Below are 27,978 nucleotides of genomic sequence, written 5' to 3' on the forward strand. Positions count from 1 at the left end.
TTAAAGGCAGTCCAATATATTGACATTATTTCAGCTAGTCTTGAATTCTCACTTGTCAGGTCTTACAGTTAACAGGATTTTTTGGAAGGACTGCTCCGTGAAGCTTCCTTTCCTCGTCGCTGACGAGCTGAGTCTTTGTCATCAGAAAGTGCGCTAGGGCGGTCAGGTGTGGTTGCTGACCTGGATAAATCTTTACCTACATTCTGTTTTCTTGAAGCAGACTGCTGAGCCTGAATGGCATCTTTTCCCTTTACATCCACAGTGTTAACAAAAAAAGACTTTTCTTGATTTCCAGGTTTCCCTCCAAGATTTGAAGCAGGGTGGTGGGCTTCTACTACAACAGCAGCACTGTGCAAGGCCATCAGTGAAACACTTTTAGTAATTTCTGCCTGACTGCTCCCTGTGGCAGAGGTGCTTTTCTTATTTATTTCCTTGCAGGCTGCAGAAAGCTCTGGTGAGCCTGCTTTAACCTTTGCTGAAGATGCATCACTCTTTGCTGAAGACAAAACAGGTAATTCTTGCCTACATTCAGAAAAATTGGCTGAACAAATCGGCAGTTTTCCTGGTGTTGCAGCCACACGACAAGAACTCTGCCCACCAGCAGCTGACAAATGTTTTACTGCAATCTGCTTGTTTGCATCCTCTGGCTGTTTTTGATTAACTTGTCCTTTCCCTTTTGAATCTTGAGAGCTTTTACTACTTGTTGCCACTTTTTCTGCTCCTTTCCCTCTGACATTGCTGTTTGCAAGGCAAAGGCTAGGCTCTACTTTGCCACTGTCGAGCTGAACATAAAGTGCGTCAGTGCATACTTTTGCTTCCGGTCTTTTGTCTGCAGAGATCTTCTCATTACTAGGACTTCTGTCTGCCTGTTTGTTTAGCAAGAGACAGTCTTTCACAGTGGAAAACTCTGGAGACATCGTTTGTTTTTCACTGAGGTGAAATTGCTTTTGATCAGCAGATTCCCCCAAGCCTGCTGGTTCTTGCCTCTGCGTCTGCTTAGAACTCTCTGGGCCTGCTGGTACCAGGCTGACAGCAGAGGATTTGGGTTTGGTGTCAGGAGTGATGCTGCTCATTTGGAGGGTGGCTACTGAGCCATGCTCCAAACTCACAGGCCTTTCAGCCTGCACATGCTCACTGCCCATTTTTCTAAAAGAGCCTGAAACAGAAGAAGGGGGATCCAGTACATTTTTACTGGCATGTTTCCCATCTTTCCGGGAGCTGGTAGACACCTGAATAGGAGTTTCTTTTTCTTTTACAGTTGGAGTGCATGGTTTTTGTAACAAAGGCTGTTTATCCAAGTACTTAGACTTAGAAGAACTCATATCAGAGACTGGCCTGTGTTTATTGCTGCAGCTTTCCACACAGGTGGCAGCATGCTTCACGTGTTCCTGAACACCTTCGTGAACATCTACAGCACAGTTTCTGCTTACGGTGTCTCTCACAGCAGGGGAGCCTGAAATGTTAAGCTGCTGCCGAGGAACTTGGTTGGAATGCTCTCTCTCAGTAGTCTGAAGCTTTATGTCAGTGAGCTGTTTCTGATCTTTCTTTCCTAAACCTTTGGCATTGTCCTTCTGTGCAGAGGAAACTGGCGCAGACTTCTCATTTTTAGGATCACAATCTGTTGAGGGTTGCATGGGCCGTTTGGATGGAAGACCTTCACTCTTTGACTCTGTAACAACTTTCTTTGACTCACTGAGAACTTTCTGCTTGGTTATGTCCCTTTCCACAAAACTAGCAGCAACACTGCTGTCATCTTTACCTAGCTGTTTCAGTGATTCTCTGCCATCCTTAGGTTGTGCCCTGGGGACAGCTGCCTGCGTTCTTCCTTGCATCTGAGGAGGAATAGCAAAATCAGCAGAAGTTTTTTCATTGCTTTTGCAGTAGCTCGTTACAAGCACATCCGAGACAGATACCTTCAGAGATGGCTCCCTAATCACTTCCACCTTTGCAGGGATAGGTTCACAACCTCTCTGGGCAACTGGCTGTTTGGCAGGCAACTCCATTTGCATTTGCTTCTCTCTTCCTACAGCTTTTTCAGGAGTGCTTTGGACAGCAGAAAGTTTGGAGTATGTTTGAGTAGTTTTAACACTCTGAATAACACAAGACTTTGCCTCCACTGAATTGTCCTTCTGTTTTGAAGGGGAGGTGTCTTTCTTCTGAACAGTTTCAATAACAGAAATATTGCCTTTAACAGCTGGACTAGAAAGCTTTTTCTCTGTCACTACTTGGGCAGGCACAGGGATAACTGGTGGATTTGGAGAACTCTTGCTTGTTTGCAGAACTGAAGGTTCTGATAGGTTGACTTTGACAGATTTTGAAAAGCTTAGCAACTGCTCTTTCTGACAAGCCAGGTCTGCCTTCCCACCACTCCCTTGTGGTGCTGAGGGTTTAGGAGATCCTGCATCACTGCTGATGCTCTGTCCTTCTGGCAGCATGCACAAAGGCAATTCGGTCTTCGAAGCCTGTGGCCCAGAAAGTAAGGCAATGTCTAGTGTGCCTTCTATTGGCTTCAAACAGGAAACAGACCTCCCATCAAGTTTATATTCTGATGGACTTTTTCTGACAGAAGCCTCAGTGGAAATCAGGGATGATTTTTCCACACTTACGTCTGCTCGGCCATTCAAGGTCTTGAGAGGAACAAACGAAACTGAGTTAATCTGAGCAGCATGTGCACTACTGACAAATGCTCTACCATCAGCAACTGCAGTGGAATCCTGCTGCATGTTTATGGGTCTGCCTGTATTAAGTTGAAGGCATTCATGAACATTCGATGTCAATTTGGGTTTTAGCACTGGACAGACACTGTCATCTTTTTCTTCAATGGACATTTTCTTTCTAAGATAATCAATATTTGCAAGTTTACCATCTAATCTTTCAAATTTGACAAATTCTTTTGCCGGTACATTCTTCTCTGTGTTTTCTCCCTTTCCATTTAGCATCCTGTCAGAAGACTGAGGTAGCGCATCTTGCAGTGTACATGGAGGAGAAATTCTTTTGAAGTCGTAAGAAATATGACTGAGTTCATTAGGGGGAGGCCCATGACACAACATTTGTCCATCTAAAGTAACACCATCATTCGATCTCAAGTTTGCATTCTTTTGAAGGGTGTCTTTGAGTATGCCTCCAGCTGACTCAGTCTCCAAAGCAACAATTTTTGTTTCAAACTGATTTGATTTTTCTAATACCTTCTGAAATGCTTTTTTGTCTCTTTCTTCCAGTCTTAAGGTATTGGGATTTTCTGGTTCACTGCTAGGTTCATATACAGCAGCATTTGTTTTTTCAGCAAAATCTTGCTTTTTCATAACTATCTTGACCTTCAGCTTCTCTCTGTCTAGCTCATCAATGGATTCTTGCCTACCTAATTTTCGAGAGACTGGTCGTTTCAAGCAGCCCTGCTCTGCAGGCCTGACTCGTGTGAGTGATGGCACATCACATACATTCTCCTCCAAGCTCTGAAGAGTTACTTCCCTTTGGGACAATTCTTTATTCACTTCTTCCTGGGTCACTTCCAGACTGTGTTTTCGCGAACATAAGTGTTTCTTATCACTGCCGTAAGAAGGTGCAAGTTTCTCTTCAGACTGGACTCTCTTTAGTAGTGGAGATCTTGGTGGCTCTGCACTTTTTGGCCTAACAATATGCCTTACAATAGTTGGAGGGGAGTGCATTTTGCTAGGAAAAGATTGAGCTATTTTTGTATTTCCAATCGAGTGTCCTAGCAATGGTGATGGAGATCGCTGAGGGGATGTTGGCTGAGGTGTTGGAGAAGGTGTCCGTGCTAGAGGAGAGAGAGGAATGCTGCCAGCTGATTTGCGTCTTCCCGATCTGTATCTTTGCCCACCAAGCTTTGGACCCAAGCCATGAAGAGTGCTGGGTCTTATGTGTCCTGAACCAGCTGGCGAGTTGGGAGCACTTGAACTAGGGGAGCTACTCTGGGAAGAGTTAGTACCTACAAAAAGAACAAACAAACCAAGCAAACATAAGATTAAGAAGATTTTTTTGTATCTTGCCTAAATGCTCAGTGAAACACAGAACTTTCATTAGTCCAGAAGGCCTACGTGCCATCTGCTGCCACAGTGTTCCAAAATTTGGAAGGTTTTGAGTGACTGGGCTGTAACCCCTCATCATTCCAGTTACACTGTTATTTCTTCCTTCCCCCTCTGTTCCTTCTCATGCCCTCTAAGTTATCATTTCCTTCCATTTAAATAGAATAGATAATGCTTTCTGCCACTTCAAAGTAGCGATCAAGGCTTTCCAAATAATTTACTTTTGCCAAGGGATTGTACAACAGCAGTCACTTTCAGTACACACTAAAATCGTGACAGAAATAAAACAAGAAAAAGGGGTAGGCTTTTAGCAGCCAGGAAAATAAGCATTTCAGCATCCAGCCAATCTTTTCAGCAATAAATCTGCATTCCTGAGTGCCCATGCTAGTTCCATTATGTAGCAATTTTTTCCTCAGTTTCATTCTTTTATCACTCAGCCTCTCCTAGGCAAGATTCTACCTTTTACTCCAAACTTGGATTGTTTATTACTCAACTTACAGCCATTGGCCTTGGATTTAAACTCGGGGACAAACCTAGCATTTTCCTTTTAGGTACTCCTGTATCATGAAAACACCTTTGATTTTGCATCAGGAATCTTCTTCCCTTTTCCAGACAGAAACCAGCTGGGCAATGATTACCCTTGTCAGAGCTGACTACTCTTAGCAGAGTGTAACAGACCTGGGAGGCTCACAGAAAGTAGAATACACTTCGAGTCCTTTTCCTCTGCTCTTCACTCCTTCATACTCACCAGATGGAAAATCAGGAGTAGAGCGGTAGCTTGGGGTAGGTGATCTAGGAGATAAGCTGTGAGTTGGAGACCCAGGCAAGCTCTCCCCTGATGAAAGTGATCGGTTCAGGCAGGAGAAACTTCTGCTCGTGTGAAGAAGAGGAGAGGGTTGCTTGGCCAGCTTTTTAAAGAGAGATCTTCTCCTAGAGCAAGAAGAAGTAAGGATCTATAGAAGATACTATTACCACAGGCAAAACTCTTGCAAGTAGTTGCTTCCTGCTCCCATTACCCTCAGAAAAGCAAATATTGAATCTACGTTTACATAAGAAAGCACACTGCAGTGTGTGAAGTTTAGAAAATATCCCAATTTTCTAATCGGTGGGATAGGTATTATAACTAAATGTATCTGTACTAAAATTCGCTTGTTGTTATTTCAGATGAATGGTTAGCTCCTTATGAGTATAAACCTTAATTTTCTGAATTTAAAAGCCAACCAAAACTGAAAGAGTATCTATAAAGTACTAGTGATGTATTTACAAAATACACATAAATTTACTGTCAAACTAAAAATGTCCATAAACTTAGCACTAGGAAGTTTCATCAAACAAATATAAAGAGATATACTTAAATGAAATTAAGATGCAGTCTCAGTTATTCTTCTCCATATCTATGTGTGTGCCATATAAAATTTTTAGGGGTTATTTTAACAGATCTAGTTTAGGCAAAACAGGATTGGAAGGACATGCTGCAGGCATAGATCACACAGAAAAAGGTACAAAGATGTAGAAGACGAGAGAGAGAGCTGTATTAATTTCATATTTTAAATAAATTGCTATGTATATACGCACATATAAGCAAACAACATTCATCATGAAACAAAAGGATTACTCACCTCTCTAAACTCTCCTTCTTCTTGGTTTTCTTACTGCGCCTGACCATTCGGCTCCTGTAGCTGTTTCGCCTGGCAGGTCCTGTCTTGATGGAAGTGTTTTCAAATGGGGTTGTTGTTACCGAGACTTTGTTACCACTCTGCCAAAACAGAGGAAAAGCCTTTAAGCATGAATAATACAAAACGACTTTGCCTTATGCCATGATATGTTAATGCCACAAGACAGGACTCCGGCACCAGAGTAAGAGTTGTCAGTGTAGGGAGCCCTCTGCAGATGTTGCTAATTTATGTCAGATAAACAATGACTGGAAAATTCTCAAATTTTGCCAGATTTCCTAAACTTCCTACATTCCAGCCTCAGGACAAACAGAAATTCCAATAATTGTGGCTAGACAGTAGGAAATCAAGGACTGACCAAGACAGCAATTTTCAAGATGAAAGCTTCTAGAGAAACATCCTATTTTCCCACAAAGAACAGCTGTCACTGAACAGTGGTCCATTCACTGGCCATTCATATCTCAGGATACCAACTGTTACAATGACGAAATGGAGAAGAAAACATGATCTTTATATGTTATTCTTTTATCTTGTTCAAAAGACATAAAAAACATAATTAAGTTAAGCCTTTTCAGGACTGCTTGCATGAATGGATGACTCAAATAAAAAGAAATGGAATTATCTGTATTATGTTTCAAAAATCTACACATCCTGCCCAGCACTGTATACCACTACAGAGAACTTCTTTCCAAAAGAATTCAAATAGCCCAAATTAATTTATGATACAGCACATTTCCCCATTACTTCATTGCTTTCTAAGCATCTTTTGTAACTGACTACTCCCTTTGACAGGCAAAGCTCTGCATGTAACACCATAAATTGTTAATAACATAGGAAGTAAATACACAGCTGTCTAAAATAATTATGACCTATGTTAGTCTGTGCTGAGAAGATTAAATAAGAACTGTAATATGATAAGCTACAGCAAAAAGCTAATACACTAGCATTTTTGTTAAAAAGTTGGGGTTTTTTTTGTTTGTTTTTAAGGAAAAATATAAGTATAATTTTCTAATAGAATAGACCTTGAAAAACTCTAGAAGAAAAAAAATGGAATTGATTATTCATAAAAGTCCAACTGCAGGAAAAGAACTTAATTAAGCAAAGAAGCTCTGTAGGACATTTCTTGCTATATACGAGACAAAAACATTTTGGGCCTTAAGATTATGAAAGGCAAGTTCCTGTATAGTAGACAAGAAAATACTTCATATTCTTTGTTTCCACTTTTCCTCATTGATTTTACTTTAGAAGGAGAAAATGAGAAGTAGCATCATCATCAAAAGCCTGAATTACCTGATGAAGATGGGGGAATTCAAGAAAGTACTTGAAAATTTCAGATTTTTTGAGAGATAAGAGATCTCTTTATGTTAGCGCCTTGAATGTACTTCAGCTACCTTAGCAGTGACAGTTCAGTGCAGAGAAACTAAAATCATAGCAGGATATATGAAGTCATTGACCTTTCTCCAGATCTGTGCAACAGTAGCTTAGAGTTTGGACTCTTAACAACAAAATCTGATAACTAATATCTGGAGGAAATAAACATAACCCCTCAATCCTTAGTGAAAACAGCAAGTGCTTTTGAATTCCAGTTGTCTAAAAGTTACCTTTAACAACAACTCAATGACTTCTGTATGAACAAGACCATGCACTGGCTCTCCGTTGATATGAGTAATCAGGTCTCCAGCTTTTAAACCTGCTTGGTAAGCTGCACCTCCTTCTTCCACATTCTGAAAATCAGAAACAAGGAGAATATATACAAAAGAGATTCTTGTTTAACCTTCACACTTTCAAGAGCAGGCTTTGTTTAATGAACTTCTTCTATAACACCAGTTTGCAATGAAAAAAACTTACATATATTAAGTTATAAAAAGGAAGAAAATAAGAAAAATCAGACCAGCCATTTCACCATCAACTATTTACTCAAACTTTGTACTTACAAGTGGCCTGAAATGGTTTCAAAGCTCACTGAAACACTGCTTGTTGCCACTGGTATTAAGTAAGCTCTGTATAGCAGGGCAGTTTTCACGCATGATAAAGAAGGGGTGATTCACTCCCCATAGGAAAATTTCATAATTGAATGAAGATTTTTAGTATCCACCAGAGAAATAACGATGTAATTAAGGCAGTCGTCACAGGCAGTATCTAATCATGACAAAAATCTTTAACTTCACCATATAGTTCAGGATTATTTTCATTTTGTTCAAATTCACCAGGCTGTGCATTAGAGGGAACAATGCAGCAAAAAGGTGATGAAGGATCAAACCAAACTGAATTGCAAATTATTTTGAAAATGTCTTAAGTAATTTATTAAATTTAAAATGAGCTTTTGAATAATTTTAAGTCATGCAGCCACCATTGAAGCTTACAGTGTTTACAGAGCTAAAAAAAACAAACCAAACCAAAACCCAAACCTAGTGTTTTGCAAAAAAGCTAAGGTTTCACTTTTACTGCAGTGTACCATTTTTTCCCTTCCTTCCACTGATGCAATGCTACATTTGTGGCAAGAAATCCAATTTTTTAACTTATTCCATTTTCTATCAAAGGTACTCCATTCTCCAGGTTCAATGTTATTGACAGATTAATAGGTCTTAAAGGTAAACAATATGAATGAAAAATGACTAATACAATACCACATCAATAGCATTGCTACTTCAAAGCCTACAACACATATTTAAAACCAAGTACTGTAAAAAACTTCAAAGCTTTTGGTATATTTGTAATCAATTTTTCAAAATTATTTTAAGGTAGTTGAAATATTTCAGTTTATACACACACACACAATATTTATGTACATATAATACATAAATTTTATAAAATATATATTTTGTTATCAGCTTCAATTATAAAATAAATACAAATAAATATATATTTACATAAATATATATTTATTTTACAATTAAGGAGGTTGACAACCAATGAAATGCAAGAACTGCTATCTCTTCCTTTAGACTGTCTCCCACTTTGTTCAAATCAGTAGTGAATGAAGGATAAAAAATAAATGATTTATTCAAGACAGTCTTTTTCCTGTGACTGAGAATCCTCAAAGGCATCCACAATTCGAAATGATTTGCACATTTACAAATTACACAAAAGAAAGTCAGCGCTTGAAATCAGCCTACTTGTGTCTAGTAAAATAATGCTGACTTTCACGAATCCCTTAATTGACGCAGTTTTATAAATTCCACGTATATTTCAACAATTTCTGTTTACAACCTCTTAGTTTTTCAGCTCCTGCCCTTAATCAAAGAGGGGCTGCACCAAACCTTTGGTTTTCTAAGCCACAGTACTCTGAACTTAAGACACCACTATTCACAATTGTCAAACTTGCCAAAAGTGGAACTGACTCATGCAGAAGGTCAACATCATATGTAGGTACCACTTCTGCCAAAGGAGGTTTGTGGTGTCCCTACAGCCAACACTGGTCTTGTGTACAGGCACGAATTTCATTTTAAAAAAACTGCTTGGTACAACATTGTTTGGTACAGTTACTGTCAACAAACAGACACCACAGGTACAAAAATCAAGAGCAAATACATTTTTACAGTTTTCTGTGGCTGTATATAAACAACAACAACAAAAAAACCTATTATCTTACCCAAACAATATGATGCACAGTGTAGATATCGCTGTCACCCACATAAACCCTGATTGCTCGGATGGTGAAGCCGTATTTTTTCCCTGAACTGTGAATTACTATTGGCTGATGAGGACTTGCAGCAGCAATCGACGAATCACGGCTGGGAGATGAATCTCGGGAGGATGAAGGATCAGATGACAGGGAATGAGGAGACATAGGACTTCCCAAAGGAGAAACACCAAACACATCTGGAAGAAAAAAAATCTGCTTATTAAAGAGTACATTCTGACCACACACAAATACAGACACAGAAAAGGGACTCTGCTTAGTTTTATGACATCTTTGTGTCAAAATACATTATCGTCTTTGCATAAACACTCTCTCCTCCTCAATCGTTGTGTATCTTAGTGAATGAGAAGTTTAACCAACAACTGTATCTTGGAACTAAATTTCTTTCCCAAAAATATAGCATAAAGTGTGTATTTTAATGCAAGGTTTAACTTGTTAGATGTAGACTGCTTCTTCCTTTTAGAAAGAACAATACTCAGCCTATTCCTAACAAACACTCATGAAAAGAAAATCAGAGTTTGGTAGCAAATGTTATTGTGAGTAAACCCAAAACCATCCCCCAAAATCATCCAGCAGTGCTAAACAAAGCACTGCTTGTTTTTTTTTATTTCAGTTTTATGTAGATACAGATTAAAGGCTACTGTAATTAAACCACAGTATCTAGTTGGTACATACACAGGACAGGAACTCAATGCTTGTACCAAGCCTTCAATTCTACATTCTGCTATATCATATAAGACCATAAGAACTTCTTGCAACAACAATATTAATTACAGCTTTGTTTTATTACATTGTTTTGAAAGTACTATGTGCTCAGACTTGTGCACGTGTAAACACAATTGCAACAGCATAAAACACACTTCGGTGACTGTAACAGGACGACATCTCTGAAAGGAATGCAGCCCACAAAGATTCCAGGTTTGGTGTCTGTGCCAAGCCATATCATGCAAGGGTAGATATGCTCTGACAGCAGAGGTGCTACTCCCTGGATGTGAGCCACCAGAGGCTCTCAAAGATTGGTATCACTGGGTTAATGCTGAAATCCCACAGAACAGCCAAGCCCCAGGGAGGGCTGTCACTGTCACCCTCTGGCTCTGAAAAATGCCCAGATCCCCCACCCTCTGCAGCACCTGGGACAAGTCCTGTGACTCTTTCCTACATGACCCAGGTCAAGAACACTGGCCATCTGTTGCTGTAGTTAATTTTATGGATAAAGAGGAATAAGATCAGGTTTTTGGACAGAGGTTAGGTACAACTAACATTTTTGGTCGATACAATGATAACATTTTTAGGTGTAGGAAAAGCTAAGTTTGGATTTTACAGAACTATGCAGAGATGTAACTGAAAAAAACCCATAGTTTAATGAGTACAGTAACTCAGTCTACATCATCTTTGAACTCAGTGATTCTTAGTCAACAGCTGTGAAAGAACTACTAGAATACAAACTGATTAATAACTCTGAGTGCTACTTGGCTGTCTAATTACCTCTGTGTGTATCATGCTCCTGCGATAGCTAATCTCAATAATTAACATGCACTACAAGCCTTCTACAAGCAGAAAAAAAATAACCATGGTGCTAACTGTTACAGGAGTACACAAAAAACCGCACAACATTTGGGAGAGATATATTATTTAGAAGAAAGAATCTATACAAGGAACAAGCCTAGAGTGTTCGCAAGCTACTTGCAGTTTTCAGCGTCAACACTGTCGTGAACAGGTTGAGCACACAGTCACTATCTTTCTCATTGTAAAAACAAAGTAATCCTCCTATCTTTCATGCATTTTGCAAGAATGATCATTCATATTTGGACAGCAACACAGAAATGCTAAGTATTCTTTTCATCATTACCTAGTTGCCCTCATTCAAGCAGGGGCAAAATATTCCTCTTTAACTGGGAAGTAACATTTTCCTCTTGACTTATCTCATTAAAAAAATCCTCATGGTTAGCTGCTGGAATTGCAAGTACTGCATAGGAAGCCTATGCTGTTCTTCAAACTGTATGGTGAAGAAGGGTATAAAAACATGAGGTGAATGAGAAATTCCTGCAGTAACAGGGAATCAGATGGGCTTTTCACCTCTCCAAGGTCTCCAAAACACACGTGCAATAGCACTGTGTTTGCTCTCCAAGGTATTAAGGAGCATGCAGGGCACATGTGCTCTACCACCCAGAGACAGCTGAAGTCTTAAGAGGAGAGCTAGAACCAACTCTTCAACCCTGCGTACAATTCTCCAGTAGCCTGATGACTCAAAGAAACCCGCTAAAGTTACTGTCAAAGCTACCTTTGAACAAAAGGAGCAAGTGGAGGGTTATGTTATCAGACCAGCAGATACCTAAAATAGAATACCTAAGGTCTAAAAACAGCATGTGGCCAGTGTGCAAAGCTGAGATGTAATCCCACTTTTGGAAAAAAAAAAATCTTTCAAAGTTAGAGAAATTCGGACTTTGATTCTGAACCATTAAAAAGCAAAGCACCAATGCTTCACCTGGAAACACCCAATACTACTGTTATACTTCCACTTACAGCAATATTTCTGGCTTCAAATTTTGAGCACTCTATGTCAATGAGGTGCAAAGAGGAGCCTTCATGCTATTTCTACTTCTGTGAAAACTCTCTCCAGCTTGTCACCTTTCCTCATGGGAGACAGGAGAGAACTAGTCAGTCTGAACATTCTGCTGTAACAAACAAGCTATTCTTGGAGCTGTATGTAGTGAGCTACTTAAAACTTAAGCTACACCCTTATTGTAGGCTGGGGCAAAGATTTAAACCTGCATCCTGCTGTGCATGCACATGGTTGAACACAAAGCAGTCACTACCAAGCTATGTTTTTGCCTGTCAGAGAAGGTCACTTAGCTGTAATGTGACCATTGTAATTTGCTGACAAGATCGGACCATCTAGTAATGCACATGAACAAGAGAAACAAAGCGTGACATGGAATCCATTCTGGACTATCCAAAAGCTTCTATTTACATCATAAACCATCAAGTATGCACAAACCATAATATTTCAAACAAAAATATTTATCTCTACCTCCTGGGATCATGAGGGACAAAGCACTTGCAGAAAGGGACTTTGTGACTTTTCCAGAGATCTTCTTTTTCTCCGTGCTTTCTAATCGCTGACGAGCCATGTGAGCTGCAACTTCACTGGGTGGCTTTGAGGAGTTATCTGTACTGTCCACACTCTCACTTCTTCCATTTATCTGATCTAAGTGCTCTGAGAAACTGCCAACTGTACAAAGAAGGGATAAACACATTGAGGGAAAACTGGGGGTCAAGGAGGGGAAACAGTACACTTTTGAGAGCAGAATTTTTCTTTCTGTTAGCAAGTTCATGAAACAACATAACAGAAACCCAAGTAATTCTTCCAGGCTTACAGAATGCATAAAGGTTAACAGAATGAACTGAAATAAGTTTCTTGTAGTCACTAACTTAAGTAAAGTAAGAGAGAAAAGCTGAAGCAAATCTGGTATCTCCATATACAGCACTCACCATAGAGAACTTAACCATGCATTTATTTTTCATGTGAATTCTTCCTAAAGTAAATGAAAGGCTCCAATCCTACAAAGGTTGCTATCAGCTTAACAACTCTTCCAAAATCATTAAAACACTAAGTATAATTTTATTTTTAATTATTATATTTTCCTTTTATTCTCTGGGTGGTTTTCTACCACACAGTAGAAAGATACCTATCACCACAAAACTCAGTACTACAACAACCACATTGGCACTACTCTATTGCACATAATAAACTTCCACAATATGGAACAGAAGAAGGACAGCAACATTTCAAACAATTAAAAAGAACCATAAAGGCCTGGTGTCACATGGACAACCTTCAAGTGAGTTCTTAAAAAATTCAAAGATGTCACAGGAAAGTTGTATGCATCAAAGGTAGTTTGCCTATTTAAAGACATAGCAGTACTTCCTAATATTTTTCTTAAGATCGCAGAAGAACAAAATTATTCATAAGTGTAATTGGTAAGTAATAGAAGAGCATCAGATGCTTTGAGTTATCACTGTGACTGCTGTTCTAATGCCAACACTGTAATATGGGACCAGGGGAAGCGGGCAAGAGTCGGGATACAGCACAGTCAAGGTTTTAGACAAGCTGAATGAGCCTGAGGAAATATATTTTCTCAGAAATGGAGAGGAGGAAGGGGGAGTAAAATGCAGACCACAAGGAAATCAGGAGTACGAGAACAGAACAAAGTATCTTGAGAAAAGTCAGTGAGGTGCAAAAGAGAAATAAGCTGAAGGCAAGTAAATGTGGGGAGAAAGTAACTAGAACCTATATATAGACAATCGTGAGACCAGTAAGGCTTAAATCTGTGTTAAGTATCAGGTCTTCCAACAGTTATACAAAACACTCCCCTGAAAGTACACAATCAGCAAGATACCAGGGCCTGGATTCTACTGAAATGCACACAAACACTTGTGCTGGGAGAAGGATGCATAAATGAAATACATTATTTAAGCAGGGAATGGTTTTCAACACTCATTCCTAAATTCCTAATGACAAAAGTGACTTCTACAAGTCAAAGACAACTCTGCCAATTCTGAAGGGTGTACACCATTGAGATGACAAGTAAAAAACACACAATGGTGCAGCACAGCTATAGAAAACAATAATACAGATCAGCTGGAATGCCTTCAGGATGAGCAACTAAAAAGATCACTAACTTCAGCAAGGGAAGATATAAAAATAGTCCTTTAAGTGCTCAAGGGATCTCAGACTCCCTTTTTCTAGAGGATCCAGAAGGATCTGCAAAGGCTCTATGTTGAAGTCACTGCTTTAATCACTTGCCTAGCAGCCCTTCAGTCAGTGAGGGGACACCAAATGTAGGCATTTCCAAAAACATTTACACTTTCTCATACATATTTTCATGTCAGTTTATTAGTCTGGACGTAAGCCCAAACCAGGCCTCTCTTGGGAGCTTTTTTCTTTAAGCACTTCTGAAATACAGAATTTCTAAATCCATGAATGTTACTCCTAAACAAAGGAGGCCAACAACTGATTATAATGTCATCAGTCAAGAGATCCACTGTGAATTACCTGATAGTGTGGAGCTGCTGATTGTACTTGCTGGAGTGGTTACTTCAGGTTCATCTTGCATTATTTCCTCACTCGCAAACGCAGGCTTTTCCTGTTCCTCCCGGGGTTCCACTAAGCCAGTGGAATCACCGTGTTCTCCTTCAGCTGATATGGCCAACTTTGGAAGCAAACCAGAACTGTGTCGCTGTCTGCTACTCTCAGTGTCAGAGGAAACAGATGTAGATACTTGTCTGCATTAAAAATAAGCAAACTCTCATGCAGTTATTGAAATGAGGAGGTCTCCTACCTAGCAAGCAGGACATGGACCATTTCCAGCACCTCCTTCTACTTACATTTCAGAATATTCTGAACTCCAGCTTAAAGATTCCACAGAAGGCAACGTTACACTTTTTGTTTTATCTCCTGCATCTTCCTTTTCCTCACCTTGTGTTTGAGTGACTCGATCTATGCTACTAAAAACCTGTTACAGACAAAAAGAAACAAACAAACCCAACTCATTACTGACATTTGATACGAAAAGATATGCAGGAAAGCACATTTCAGGTTATACACTGCATGTTCTAAATGCTTATACAGTACTTCAGAGCGCAAACTTCAAACTTATTGAGCCTCTTTCAATTTCCAAGAGTTTGTGTTCTCCAAATGCTTTCCTGTTTTGCTTTGGAGAATTCATGTACAAGGTCATGAACAACATCTCTTCTTATTACAAATTCATCAGCTTTCTTCCTATTTCACTGTGTGAATCAAGAGAGTACAAACAAAATCCACAGCCTTGGAATCTCTAGGTCACAGGATCAATGTACATCCTGGATTAATTAACAACCATATAGCCATAGCCAATCAAGGCAAAAAAAGCCCCAACCCTAAGATACTGACTTAGTATCTACCCGTCATGTGTGGAAAGCAGAAAAATGAACCTGAATTGATTCTGAAGTTAAGAATAAATTACTTGGCTAAAGGATTTAGAAAAAAAAAAAATTCTGATCATTGGAAGTCTGTTGTTTGCTTAGCTGACAAATAACACTCAGAAATTGTCAGCTGCAGATTCTACATCCTAAGAGGCACAGCTAGAGACCCAATGACATAATGACATAAACAAACAAAACTATTACTGTGGTACAGAGCTTTCAAAAGGACAGAAGTTCACAGAAACACAGAATGAGGTTGGAAGGGACCTCTGTGAGTCATGTTGTCCAACCCCCCCTGCTCAAGCAGAGTCATCTAGAGCTGGCTGCCCAGGACTGTGTCCACACAGCTTTTGGAGATCTCCAAGGTTGGAGGCTCCACAACCTGTCTGGACAACCTGTGCCAGTGCTCGAACACCCTCACAGTAAGAAAGTGTTTCCTTATCTTCAGACAGAACTTCCTGCGTTTCAGTTCGTGTCCACTGCCTCTTGTCCAAGCTATCTCCAAAGAGACTGCATCATTTACCATTATGTGAATTCAAAACATTCCAACAAGTCAAAATAAGGAGTTTACACAGAAAGGATAACACAGTTCCTGTGTCTGCTCTTCCATGCTACCACAGATACAATACTTATGTGGTACTGCAGAGCCAGCATAAAATCCAACAATTACTTAAAGCATAACGCAAGATAAATGAGATACAAACACAGACTTTCCAAATAACTTTGAATAGTTCCTCAACTAGGTTAAAGAAACTTTTAAAATAGAAAGCTTTTGAAAAATCGCTGCTGGATACTATGTTAAGACTAAAAGCACGCTTGTTAGACATTCCACTTCCATTATTTCCTGCCCATTTATTTATTTAGTATTTCCTGACCATGTCCACTCTGCTCCTACTGGCATTCCTTGTCTAGCAGTAATTATATCTCATCTCAACTACTAAAATATACTACCCTTTAGACTGTTGAGTTTACCTTTAATTCAAAGCATTTATATCACTCCCTCAAATCCACATTTCTCCTTGATCAATTCACATTCAAACCACTACTTTGCTTTCTCCTTTCGGTCTTTTATAATTTAATTAATAACTACTATAAGCTAGTACTGTAATCGTTGCTATGTCATCACCTGCAAGATACACAGGACACAACTGAAGCAGCATGCAAACTAGGTACGAGGAAACGAACATACGGAACATGTACTAGTATTTAACAGAACAGTTTCCCTAAAATTTCTCTTATACTATAAAGAATTTTCTACAGAAAATACCAACCTATTTATATAATTTTCTATTACCTTCTCAAGGTTTCAAGTAATTACTTTCCCACATAATCTTATGGTTTGATTTAATGGTATCCATTTAATTCCTGCTTGATTTCAGTTATCATTTATTGAAGAAACAATGCCTTATACACCTCTTCTATATTTAACATTTGCAAACTCCGGAATAGTAGCAAAACATTTATGTACACAATATGTACTAACATCACAGTAATTTTTACTTACTTTTGAAAATCTGTGTGAACATGAGGAAAACTGTCTTATCTCCAAATTAAAATCTTCATCATTGGTATCATCTTCTTCCTCAGTTTCCATATGGTGGTATTTCTCAGAACGAGCTACAGTCAAGGGAAATAAAGTATTTGAATTTATCAGGAAGAATGAGTGCCAAGCTTTAATATCAACTAAAAGTATAATTTTATTCTTAAGATTATTTCTGCTGAAATGTCAAACCATCAGTCAAACTGCAGAGCTGACAGTGGTTCTGATAAAGGAGATTTTCAAAGCAATAAGCAGAAGTGAAAGGCAGTGATTATTTAAACATGACTTTCATCATAGTTTTTTAATACCATAAAATACCTACTGTCAAAATAACTTGTGTCATCTTCAGACTCCAATTGCGGAATAAATTCTGCTTTCTGCCTCAACAGACTATTCCAGTCAAGGTTCCTGAAGAACTTGTGCTGCTTGACTTCATACGCACCACCTGGTGGAGCCAGAGAAAAACACTGAGCAAACTATCCCAAATCCTCTGACAGTAATTGAACTAAACCCCTAGTAAAAAAAGGCAAATTACCACAGAAAGGCAGTCATCACTGTAGGCAGGACCATCTATTACCCATTTCCACTAGAATCTCCTAAACCTGACAGACCACCTCCCTGTCTTGTTGTTGCCATTTCTTTAACAGTGTTGGCATTGTTTTATCATCTTCATTCTTTTACCATTTATACTTTTTCCAGATGCACTAATTATTATCTATCGGCTACACATTAGTTAGAAGCATCAGATGTAGTAGTAGTAGTCATCAAAATATAAATATGTGCACTAGGTGAGCAAATACAAGTTAGAAAGCAATGAAGAATGATTCTTAATAGCTGCTCAGTGTAAATATCATTTTGGTGTTTTATGGCAGTAATACACAATTCTATAGGAGATACCTTATCATTTAGCTTTTTATTGATTGATTACTGCCTACTTGTTATAATGTGTATTCAACAATTACACTAGTCTGAAGTTAAGAAACAACTGTAAGATATAATGAAGGGGGGGGGGGGGGGTTTTAAAGATGCCAGAAGCTTTTCCCCATGAAGAGAGATCCAGCACCAGCCAGCTCCAAAACTGACATACCACTGGCCAAGGCTGAGCCCATCCGCGAGAGTGGTAGTGCCTCTGTGATACACGTTTATGAAAGCGTAAAAAACTTGCTGCACAACAGCAGCTGGGAGAGAGGAGTGAGAATGTGTGAGAGAAACAGCTCTGCAGACACCAAGGTCCATGAAGAAGGAGGGGGAGGAGGTGCTGCAGGTGCCAGAGCAGAGATTCTCCTGTAGCCCATGGGGTCTAAGATCATGATGAGGCAGGCTGTCCCCCTGCAGCCCATGGAGGTCCATGGTGGAGCAGATGTCCACTTCCAGCCCATGGAGAACCCCACGTCACAGCAGGTGGATGCCCAAAGAGACTGTGACGCCAAGGGAAGCCCATGCTGGAGCACACTCCTGGCAGGACCTGTGGCCCCACAGAGAAAGAGGAGCACACAGTGGACCAGGTTTGCTGTCAGGACTTGTACCCCATGGAAGGCACCCACACTGGAGCTGCTTGTGAAGGACTGCAGCCTGTGGGAAGGACTCATGTTGGAGAAGTTTGTGGAGGACTGTCTCCTGTGGGAGGGACACCATGCTAGAACAGGGGAAGAGCATGAGGAGGAAGGAGTGGCAAATACATAATGAACTGACTACAACCCCAATTCTGCATTCCCCCATGCTGCTTGAAAAGGAGGTAAAGAAACTGGGAGTGACTTTGAACCTGGGAAGAAGGGAGGGGTGGGGAGAAGGTGTTTCTAGATTCGTTCTTATTTCTCATTCTCCTACTATGTTGTTACTTGGTAATAAATTAACTTCCCCAAGATGAGTCTGTTTTGCCTGTGATAGTAATTGCTGAGTGATCTCTCCATCCATATCTCAACCCATGAGCCTTGCATCATATTTTCTTCCCCTGTCCAGTTGATGAGAGGGAGTGATACAGCAGCTTGGTGTGCACCTGGCAGCCAGTCAAGGTCAACTCACCATATTGATACAGCATGTAAACTTCCCTATGTCAAGGGTAAGTCAGGACAGAGACACAGAAAAAGCATGAAGTCTCCAAAACTGGTCTCTAAGAGTGTCAAGATTTCTAGGTTGGGTTCTTCGCTTTTCTGACTGCATCAGGGAAAAACCCATAGAAGCCAAACGTTCCCAAAGGAAATGAAAATCACTTCCGATTTTAAGTCACTAGCCAAGGAGTAAACATTTCTCTGAGCAGAGTAATGGGTTATCACTTCAGAACTGTAGAATTCTTGATTGGTATCAAACACTTTAAACTCAAAGAGGTCTTTTTTCTGTCATTTTCCTTCTCTAAAACAAGTATGGTACCTATCTATCTTCCTTCAACTTGACTATGCCACTCAGGTCTCCTGAGCAAATACATAATTACAATTTTCATGGAGTGTTACGCACCTAGCTAATATGTATTAAATAGATAGGGCTGTCATTTGAAATGCATGGTGGAGCCTAGGATAAACTGTGCTATTTTCCAGTGCCCCATGGAACCTGTCACATTGCAGCCTCACACATTTCTGTGAGTTGCTTCTGACACTTAAAAAAACCCCAAAACTTTGTTGCGATTTCTAAACACTCTTCTGTGCTTCAAGAAGTGGCTGACCAATTTCCTTCTTCAGACTGCCAGCTCTTGAGAGAGTTGAAAGAAATCGGCCTGTAAATTAGCTGCACAGATGCTTCATGTGGTGGCAGTGACCATTACAGTAGTTAAGCCAGCCTCATTCTAGTCAATTCACTTTCTCAACCAGCTGTGGCAAAGGAGGCAGAATTTGCAATCTACTTCTGATCCAGCCTGTCACAGGGTGACAGTCTTGAATTAACACTGTGTTTACCAGGAAAAAGCATCCTGGCAATGAAACAATAATGCCTGAAAGGAGTATTTAAATTAACTTAAAATAAGGGAATGGAACTAGCTGCGGCTCCTCCTTTTGCTTTCGGCAGCGGTGCCCTTTGCAACAGATGAAGTAGGCAGCAAGTGGAGAAGCTGACTGGGCCACAATACCTCCCCCACTCTTAATTTGTTCCATACACAGCAAGTGAGAACAACAAACTTTGCTGGATGCCACTTACTCCAGACCATCAGCTACAGTGAAGTCTAAGGGCTGGTCATACAGACCCAGACACTCAGGGAGCGAGGGACGTGCACTTCACTCATCTCAGTCACATCACCATGTCCCAAAGGAAAACCTATTATTTGGGACCACACCAATAGCACCTGGAGTCTGGGTTATACCCACGTGCCCCCTGAGTGGCTGTGGTAAGGCCAGTATGAACTGATTCCTAAAGCTCCTTTTTGTACTAGCTCTAAAAAAAATGCAGCACAACCTGATCACTAGACTCCATTCTGCCAGCAGTCTTCTAAGTGCTCTCATGCTGACTCAACCTGCCACTTGGTTTCCTTAGCATCCCCAATGTACTTATATTCATGGCATATAGTGTTCACTATAAATAGGACTATACCTTTATTTTCTGTCTCTTTTATGTAGGAGGCCTTTTTTGCTATACATAATGCTTTGCCCAGTGGGATGGCAGTCATTGACCAGGGTTCCCATACATTAACACTTCAAAAATCATGTGCAATATTCTTCACTACTGCCTCTCACCTGAATTCCAAAATAAATCCTGCTCCAGCAACTAACAAATAAACTCTAGTGCATAAATACATACTGCTTACATTAGCCTATGCAGGCTCACTGCTCCTAATACTGCATGCCAGGTTCTTCTCTCAAAATGGAATAAGCACAGCACTGAATGATCACAGTGGAATAAACTGGCAGCTTGTGTTCTCACCAATACCTATTTACTTCCTTATCATTCACACTTTTGGTTTTATTCTTTTTCATGCAAGGCAGTAGTGCTTGCTGAATGAGAATGACAAGACCTTTCACAACACCACCTCCGTCAGTCATTTCTGAATTATTAGTTTGAGTGCTCATCACTCACCCTAAAGTCTGGAGGAACTAATTTGCCAGGTTAAAAAGGAAAGCATCAGTTGTGTATTGATTCTCCTTCTCTATTTCTCTGTTTAGTTATTTTATACTGTATGCATGAAGAGTAAATGCAAATGACCTCATGTAAACTCAAAAAAAAAAAAAAAAAAGACAGTCCTCGTCTTGTTAAGCTCATATTACTGGTCTGAATCTATACAATACCCACTGCTATAAGAGCATGTTGTCATTCTATTTGCCCTGATAGATGTTTCTGAGGCAAAACAAATAGGTAAGCAAAAGCTCCCAATGCCAAATATAGAAGCTATTTCTAGCACAAGAACAATTTAAAATAGTGCCTCCTAACCTGTTCCCAGTCTTTCCAAAGGATTCTGCCTGAGCAGCAGGGTAATCAGATCCTGGGCATCTGGAGGTGGTGCTTCATCCTTTTCAGGCCAGTTGATTTCATCTAGCAAAAGAGAAAGTTGTTTGTTATTACTGAAGTCTGATCCAAACATTCAGCAGAAACTCTGTGAAACCTCTCACAGCAAGCTAGCAGTAAAGTGAGAGTTAAGGCAACAAATTTCAAGTTGCTCTCCATTGCATACCAATGACTTCTGATTTTTATACCCTCTATACAGACTCCATAAACATACTGTTATGTTCTCATTTCCTCTGACGTATCCTCTAACCCAAAACAGTGTTTAAAAACAGAATACAGGAATGCTTGGCTCATGGAAAACGACTGCAAAATATTAGCAAGCACAACTTGTATGCTGTCCCTTCTCCCTGCCCTCTCAAAATCATGGTTTAAATTTTAGCTCTATTCCATGGAAACTGCTGTTAAGATGGACACAGATGATCTGACCCAGTAGTCACTGCTCACGCCCAGCCGTAATCCTTCTCTAATGCTAGCAGACTCACTCCCATGACTAAGGGTCGAGGTATCAGATTCTGCTCTGGTGAGATACATGCCAATGAAGCTTTTCTCCAAGTGTCTCATACTTCAGAGGAAAACCACCTCACTCTACTGACTGTTAAGGCTTTTGCACTTCACAGCAAGATGGACCCAAATCATGTAGTCAAGATACTAAACCATGCAACATTCAGGTAAGGCTGAATAAAAACTCTGCCAAACTTTCATTTATAATTATCAATGGAAATTTTTGACAGTTTCAATATGAACACGAACTTTATAACCGCTTATACAGCAAGTTTTATCTGATCTTTAGCTGAAGCTGCCTCCACAAATGTAATATATTGTAGGTTTAGACAAAACTTTGCAGAAGTTTCTTGGGAGGCAGAAGGATTTTGGCATCAGAGAAACAATGCTAGGAGCTCAAGAAATACAGAAGGTTGTTAAGGATTTTGTTGTCATTATATGATCTAGACTTTTCCTTCAAAATTATCATCATTGAAGAAAAAATAATCAGAGGCTACACACAACTTGAATCTTTTTATTTCAGTGTTCAAGGAAAAGTACTGAAATAAACAGGTGTGAAATGTAACCTGTTTCTGGAACATTATCATAGAATCACAGAATGGTTTGGGTTGGAAGGGACCTTAAAGATCATCTAGTTCCAAGCCCTCTGCCATGAGCAGGGACACCTTCCACTAGACCTGCCTGCTCAAAGCCTCATCCAGCCTGGCCTTGAACACTTCCAGGGAGGGGACATCCACAACTTCTCTCTGAGCAGCCTGTTCTGATGTCTCACCACCCTCACAGTAAAGAATTTCTTCCTAATGTCTAATCTAAATCTCTCCTCTTCCAGTTTAAAGCCATTACCCCTTGTTCTGTCACTACCTGCCCTTTTAAAAAGTCCCTCCCCAGCTTTCCTGTAGGCCCCTTCAGGTAGTGGAAGGCTGCTGTAAGGTCTCCCCGGAGCCTTCTCTTCTCCAGGCTGAACAGCCCCAACTCTCTCAGCCTGTCCTCATAGGGGAGGTGCTCCAGCCCTCGGATCATCCTGGTGGCCTCCTCAGACTCGCTCCAGGAAATTCATGTCCTCCTTATGTTGAGGGCCCCTGAGCTGGATGCAGTACTCCAGGTGGGGTCTCAGGAGAGCAGAGTAGAGGGGGAGAATCACCTTCCTTGACCTGCTGGCCATGCAGCCCCCACCATTTTAGGCATCTAAGTTTACACTGAGGCCTCCCACAGTTGTATTCATACAACCTGGGGGCAGGAAAGGCAACATACAATGAAGAAGGAGTGAGGTAAAATGAGGGGGCAAGATTTTAAAGTAGATTTTCAAGTCGAATGTAGATTTCACTCACAGAAACTGGCATAAAAGTCTAGGCTATAGTTTCGGTTCTTCAGCACAGCTTTTACAGTTGAATACAAGGGGCTCAAATATTTTACCATAGGAAACTTATCTAACGAGTTATCTTGCAGATACTGACACAAAAAATTATTTCAGTAAGTAAGGATATTTAAAATAAAAGAGAAGAAACTGACAAGTCAACATCGAATCAAGAAAATAAGCTGACCAACACTCTTGGAAAGTGAGTGACAATAGATCAGTTTCACAAACATACACTTCTACAATTTCTGGAGGATAAATGGACACATTTAAACAAATAAAGTTATTTATATAAGCATCAGCTAGATTGTAACACATTACACAATTTGTTTCACAAAATGTAAAATAAGTGCCACATACAAATAAAGTCTGAAGTGCAAATGTTGTAATTAATTTTAGACCATTCCCTCCCCCTTCTCCCAGTAAGAGAGCATAAAGATAGTAACATACCCATGTGTCTGTGTCTGGAAATGCAGTAAAAACATAAGTTATTTCCACGTTTGCCTGCCTGCAGTTTAAATCTGATTTGGAAAATAAAGCATGAATATGCATCGCAGCCATGAGGCACCCAGAATAAAGCCAGCATTCGCTGCTTGTGTTAATTAAACACTTGATTCTCCTTTCCACTCAGGCCTCTGTGTATCACATCAGAAAATGTGTTTATAAATCCATGAACAGCTAGGATATTGTATAGAGAGGTCATATACTAGAGGCAACTCACACGTCTATTTCATTACAGTTTACAAACACGTCTGGCTTTCAGCTTCAGAGATGGAGCAAAGAGATGATTACAGAAAGTCTCCCGAAGCAAAAAAGCGGATTTGTTGCGTTCTCAGAAAGTAAAGGTACTACAAGAACAGTTTTGTTTCTGTTGGTTTTTTTTTTGTCTGCTTGGGATTTTTTTATATTATTTTATTTAATTTTAAATCTTAGGTATTGGGACTTTTTAAACAGACCATAAAACAGTCTGGGAAATAGTCAGTAACAGAGGTGCCATTCTGTTAAAACTTTTGGCATAAATAGAGGTCCTCTACATCTATGCATCTGGGAAATTTATGGAAACAGCAGGTAGGATAGTAAACAATTCTGTTTAATTATCATTCAGTTTTGCCACAAGCCACATAACAATACTTAGGGTCAGCTTGCAGGTTAAGATCTAAAAGGTTATTGAATTTTAAATGGAAAAAGAACAGCTGCTACAGAAATAACATTACACTACAACAATCACCAATGAAATCATTAACAATCTGTGAATTGAATTTGTTTCTTTCTCTTTCTCATTATTTATTATTTGAGATACATTTGCTTTAGGGTTTTATTACATCTTTGTTAATTTCTTCATTGTGCCATGAGGCATATTCCCACTGATGCAAATTTATTTTAACTGTTTCTTCCCTGGTATGATTTCTTTATTAAAGACAGAAATCACTGTGCCATAGTGGCACTACTTTTCTACTAACACTGCTTTTACTTTTTCAAACAGTGCAGCTTAGCCATGGTATTCCACATTACTGCATTTCTGTACTTAGCAACAATGTACAGTAAGTTCAGCTTTTATTCTTATTGCTTTGACAGAAAATTTTTTATTACAATATTATGATAACAGAGGGTTTTTGAGCAGAAAAACCTGAAAACCTAGTCAACCAGTAAAGTTGTAAATATTTTTACTATTAACAGAAGTGGAAATGTTTCATGGCAAGCTAAGAAATTTGGGGGTTTTTGTGATTATCCTCACCACTGATTACTTGTCCAAAAAGCTCTTCTGGTGTGTCTCCAAAGAATGGCACACATCCAACAAGAAATTCATAAAGGATAATTCCCATAGCCCACCAGTCCACTGGTTTTCCATAACCCTGTCTCAGTATTACTTCAGGAGCTATGTATTCAGGCGTACCACAAACCTAAAAGAAAAAAACAAACAAACAAACAAGCATAATGGTAAAACTAGTCTAATTGAGCTATGACACATCATTTGTAATTCCTGAAATATAAAATAATACAGAAGCATGAAATGGAATTCAGTAGGTCTTAGTCTGCTGAGTTTGCATAACTGCTAATATTTTTAGAATGACCTAGTTACATTTACAGACATCACAGTCAACATTTGCATACCTGTCATGCAAAGGACAGTTTGCATTTCATACATGGGAGTCCACTACAGCATATATTTTATTTAATTTAAACATATCCTTATTTTTACATGAAAGTTGTGATGTTTTTATCTTAAGTAACTTTTACAGTGAACAGATTGTGAGCAATGGTAATGAGGCATGCTTAAAGGGAAATGGGCCATAGCAAGGATTTTAGCACCCTTGGTTGTACAATGCATCATGAACTCCACAAGTACTCTGCTGAGACTTCTGAATTCCTTACAAAAACAGTTTTCCATTTGTCTCTCTCACAGATCCACTCACACACAATTAGGTTGTTCATCTTACTAATAGATCCTAATGTAGAAGGAAAAAAAGCCTAGAACAATCTGCAGGGCATCAGTAAAAGTAACTGGCATACAAAATCAGAACACCAGTGCAGAAATAACAACAGTTTATACAGTAATATGGTACATTCTGCTCGCAAAACATCACTTCATTTGAACAGTCAATGTAGAAATGAAAAAAGCTGTGTCTTACTTGTTTGTCAAGGAATTCTCTGGCATCCTTCTCAATGTGACCCTCATACAGATTGGTAGTCAAACTCATTAGCCCCACCTTTGACAGGCCAAAGTCTGTAAGCTTTATATGGCCCATGGATGTTACCAATAAACTGAAAATTAGAATGATCTGAAGTTACTGTGCTGTAATTCAATATTATGTACTTATTAATGTTAGTATTATACTAATTGGAGTAAAATGTTTCATTAGCACTGCAAAAATACAAAGACAGCTTAAAAAGTAATTTAACCAGGTACAAAATAAGCAACTTAAAATCTGACAGTCTTACATTTGTTAATATTACCAGATGTAAACAAACTTTTTATAGGCAATTGCAAAATATCTTACATAACCATACAAGTGTCAAGATCAGAATGATAGATGCTTTGAAGAAAAAGAAACAGTCATCATCTGAAAGACCCAGAATAGAATAAATGTCGCTTCTGAAGTGAGGTGAGCATTTTCTGTCTGCAACAAAATGGGTCATTAATTTGAAAAACAACCTCAGGTATTAAGTTAGTTAGTAATTAACACTGCACTGGCCTGAGCTATCATGCTATGAAAGCGTTGTCACTGAACAGACGTGACTCCAGTTCTTGGGTTTTTTTTTAAATGTGAAACAGGGAAGAAGATTAATGGAGCTGCAATAGCCGTACATTTTACTGCAGCTACTTGCTGTACTGTTATTTACATGCATAGGAGAAGTATTTTATTTCTAAATATTGAAACAAAACAAAACACATGCCACAGGAAAGATTTCCCAATCTGGTCAATCTTGTCTTCATACAAGCAAATATCTTCAAATTGATGATAATTTGTATCAAAGCTTTAAGCACACTTTGAAAGATCTTTTCCTTAATGACTAAAATGCATTTCCCTCCATTTCAACCAGAAGAATCTTTAGCTACTCCAACAGCCTCTTCCATCTTAAAGACAGAAAATTTTAAAAAACTCTTTTGGAAAAAACACCTTGTCTGTAACTATAGGTAATTAAAATTCAAATATTGTGCAGAAATCGTGAATCTACGTAACATTCACAATAAAAAAAATATTTCAAAAACATTCAAAGCAAGTTTACACCTTCTGTATTTTATCTAACAGTTTGAAAGTCCTCTTTTGGTTATATTCTATACACATACTTGTCTGGTTTCAAATCCCTGTGTACAATCCCATAATTATGAAGGTATTCCAAGGCCAGAACAGTCTCTGCAAAGTACATCCTTGCCATATCTACAGGTAAGGGACCCATATTCTTCATCAAAGTAGCACAGTCTCCACCTGTGGAAACAGGACAAATGTTCCAGATGACACTACAAATTCATAGGTTTATCAGTATAATGCTGCAGAAAGAGACACAAACTGTAGTCATAAATGTTTTATTTTTCAGTCAGGTGATTTAATTGAACATGTAACCACACCAACTACTGTACTGGAAACAGTGTGAAGCTGGGAGTGAGCAGTAAAAGGGTTCATCTGGAAACCAATAAAATCTGTGCTACTACCAAAAAAAAAAAAGACAAGGCAAAAAAAAAAAAAAGAAAAAAAGGGTGAGGGGCACAGACAAAATTAAAAGCTGCCACAACCACAGCACCTTTTCAAATTGCTTCCTCTTTCTTCAGAAAAATAACTGTTACAAATACCTCAACATGAGCTAATGAAAATCTTAACTCCAGAAAAGCAAACAGCCTTTCCACAAGAACTTTGAATGCTAGGACACTTACAATTACAGTCGATGAACTTATTCAAAGAGCAGTTATTTCCCACTATAGCTGGAGCACAAGTGTTTTACAAGCTCTCACTAGGAGATAATGACAGAAAAAAACCACCTTGTTGTTGGACTTAGATTCCACATCTGTATTGTCAAGAGGACAGAGGACGCACAGGGGGCCTTTCTAATGTAAGTACCATACAGCTTATTTTCCTTTCTCAGTGTAAGAAAACTCTCTTCTTCCTTTGCAAAACAGAAAAAATATTTTACCTTCTACATATTCCATGACCATGCATAAATGACGTCTTGTTTCAAAGGAGCAATACATGCTGACAACAAATGGGTTTTCTGCAAACGTCAGGATATCGCGCTCGACAAACGCCTGTTGGATCTGGTTTCGGAGGATGAGATTCTGCTTATTAATTTTCTTCATGGCAAATCTTTGTCTGGTTTCTTTGTGTCTCACAAAATAAACCGCA

General features: G+C 39.2%; 1 protein-coding gene across 1 annotated transcript; it reads right to left on the reverse strand.

The window, feature by feature from the left end:
* Window positions 1-68: 68 nt before the first annotated feature.
* On the reverse strand, window positions 69-27,978 carry MAST4 (microtubule associated serine/threonine kinase family member 4; the record flags this gene model as incomplete). Its single annotated transcript, XM_010170233.1, has 15 exons — window positions 69-3,946; window positions 4,792-4,973; window positions 5,663-5,799; window positions 7,318-7,440; window positions 9,309-9,538; window positions 12,391-12,591; window positions 14,416-14,645; window positions 14,748-14,875; window positions 16,828-16,940; window positions 17,186-17,308; window positions 21,211-21,312; window positions 24,876-25,041; window positions 25,771-25,903; window positions 26,931-27,069; window positions 27,770-27,978. Coding segments are annotated over 15 exons (6,094 nt in total), but the record flags the coding sequence as incomplete, so codon positions are not given.

This window comes from Antrostomus carolinensis, unplaced genomic scaffold (genome assembly GCF_000700745.2).
Source record: "Antrostomus carolinensis isolate BGI_N321 unplaced genomic scaffold, ASM70074v2 scaffold7106, whole genome shotgun sequence".
Lineage (NCBI taxonomy): Eukaryota > Metazoa > Chordata > Aves > Caprimulgiformes > Caprimulgidae > Antrostomus > Antrostomus carolinensis.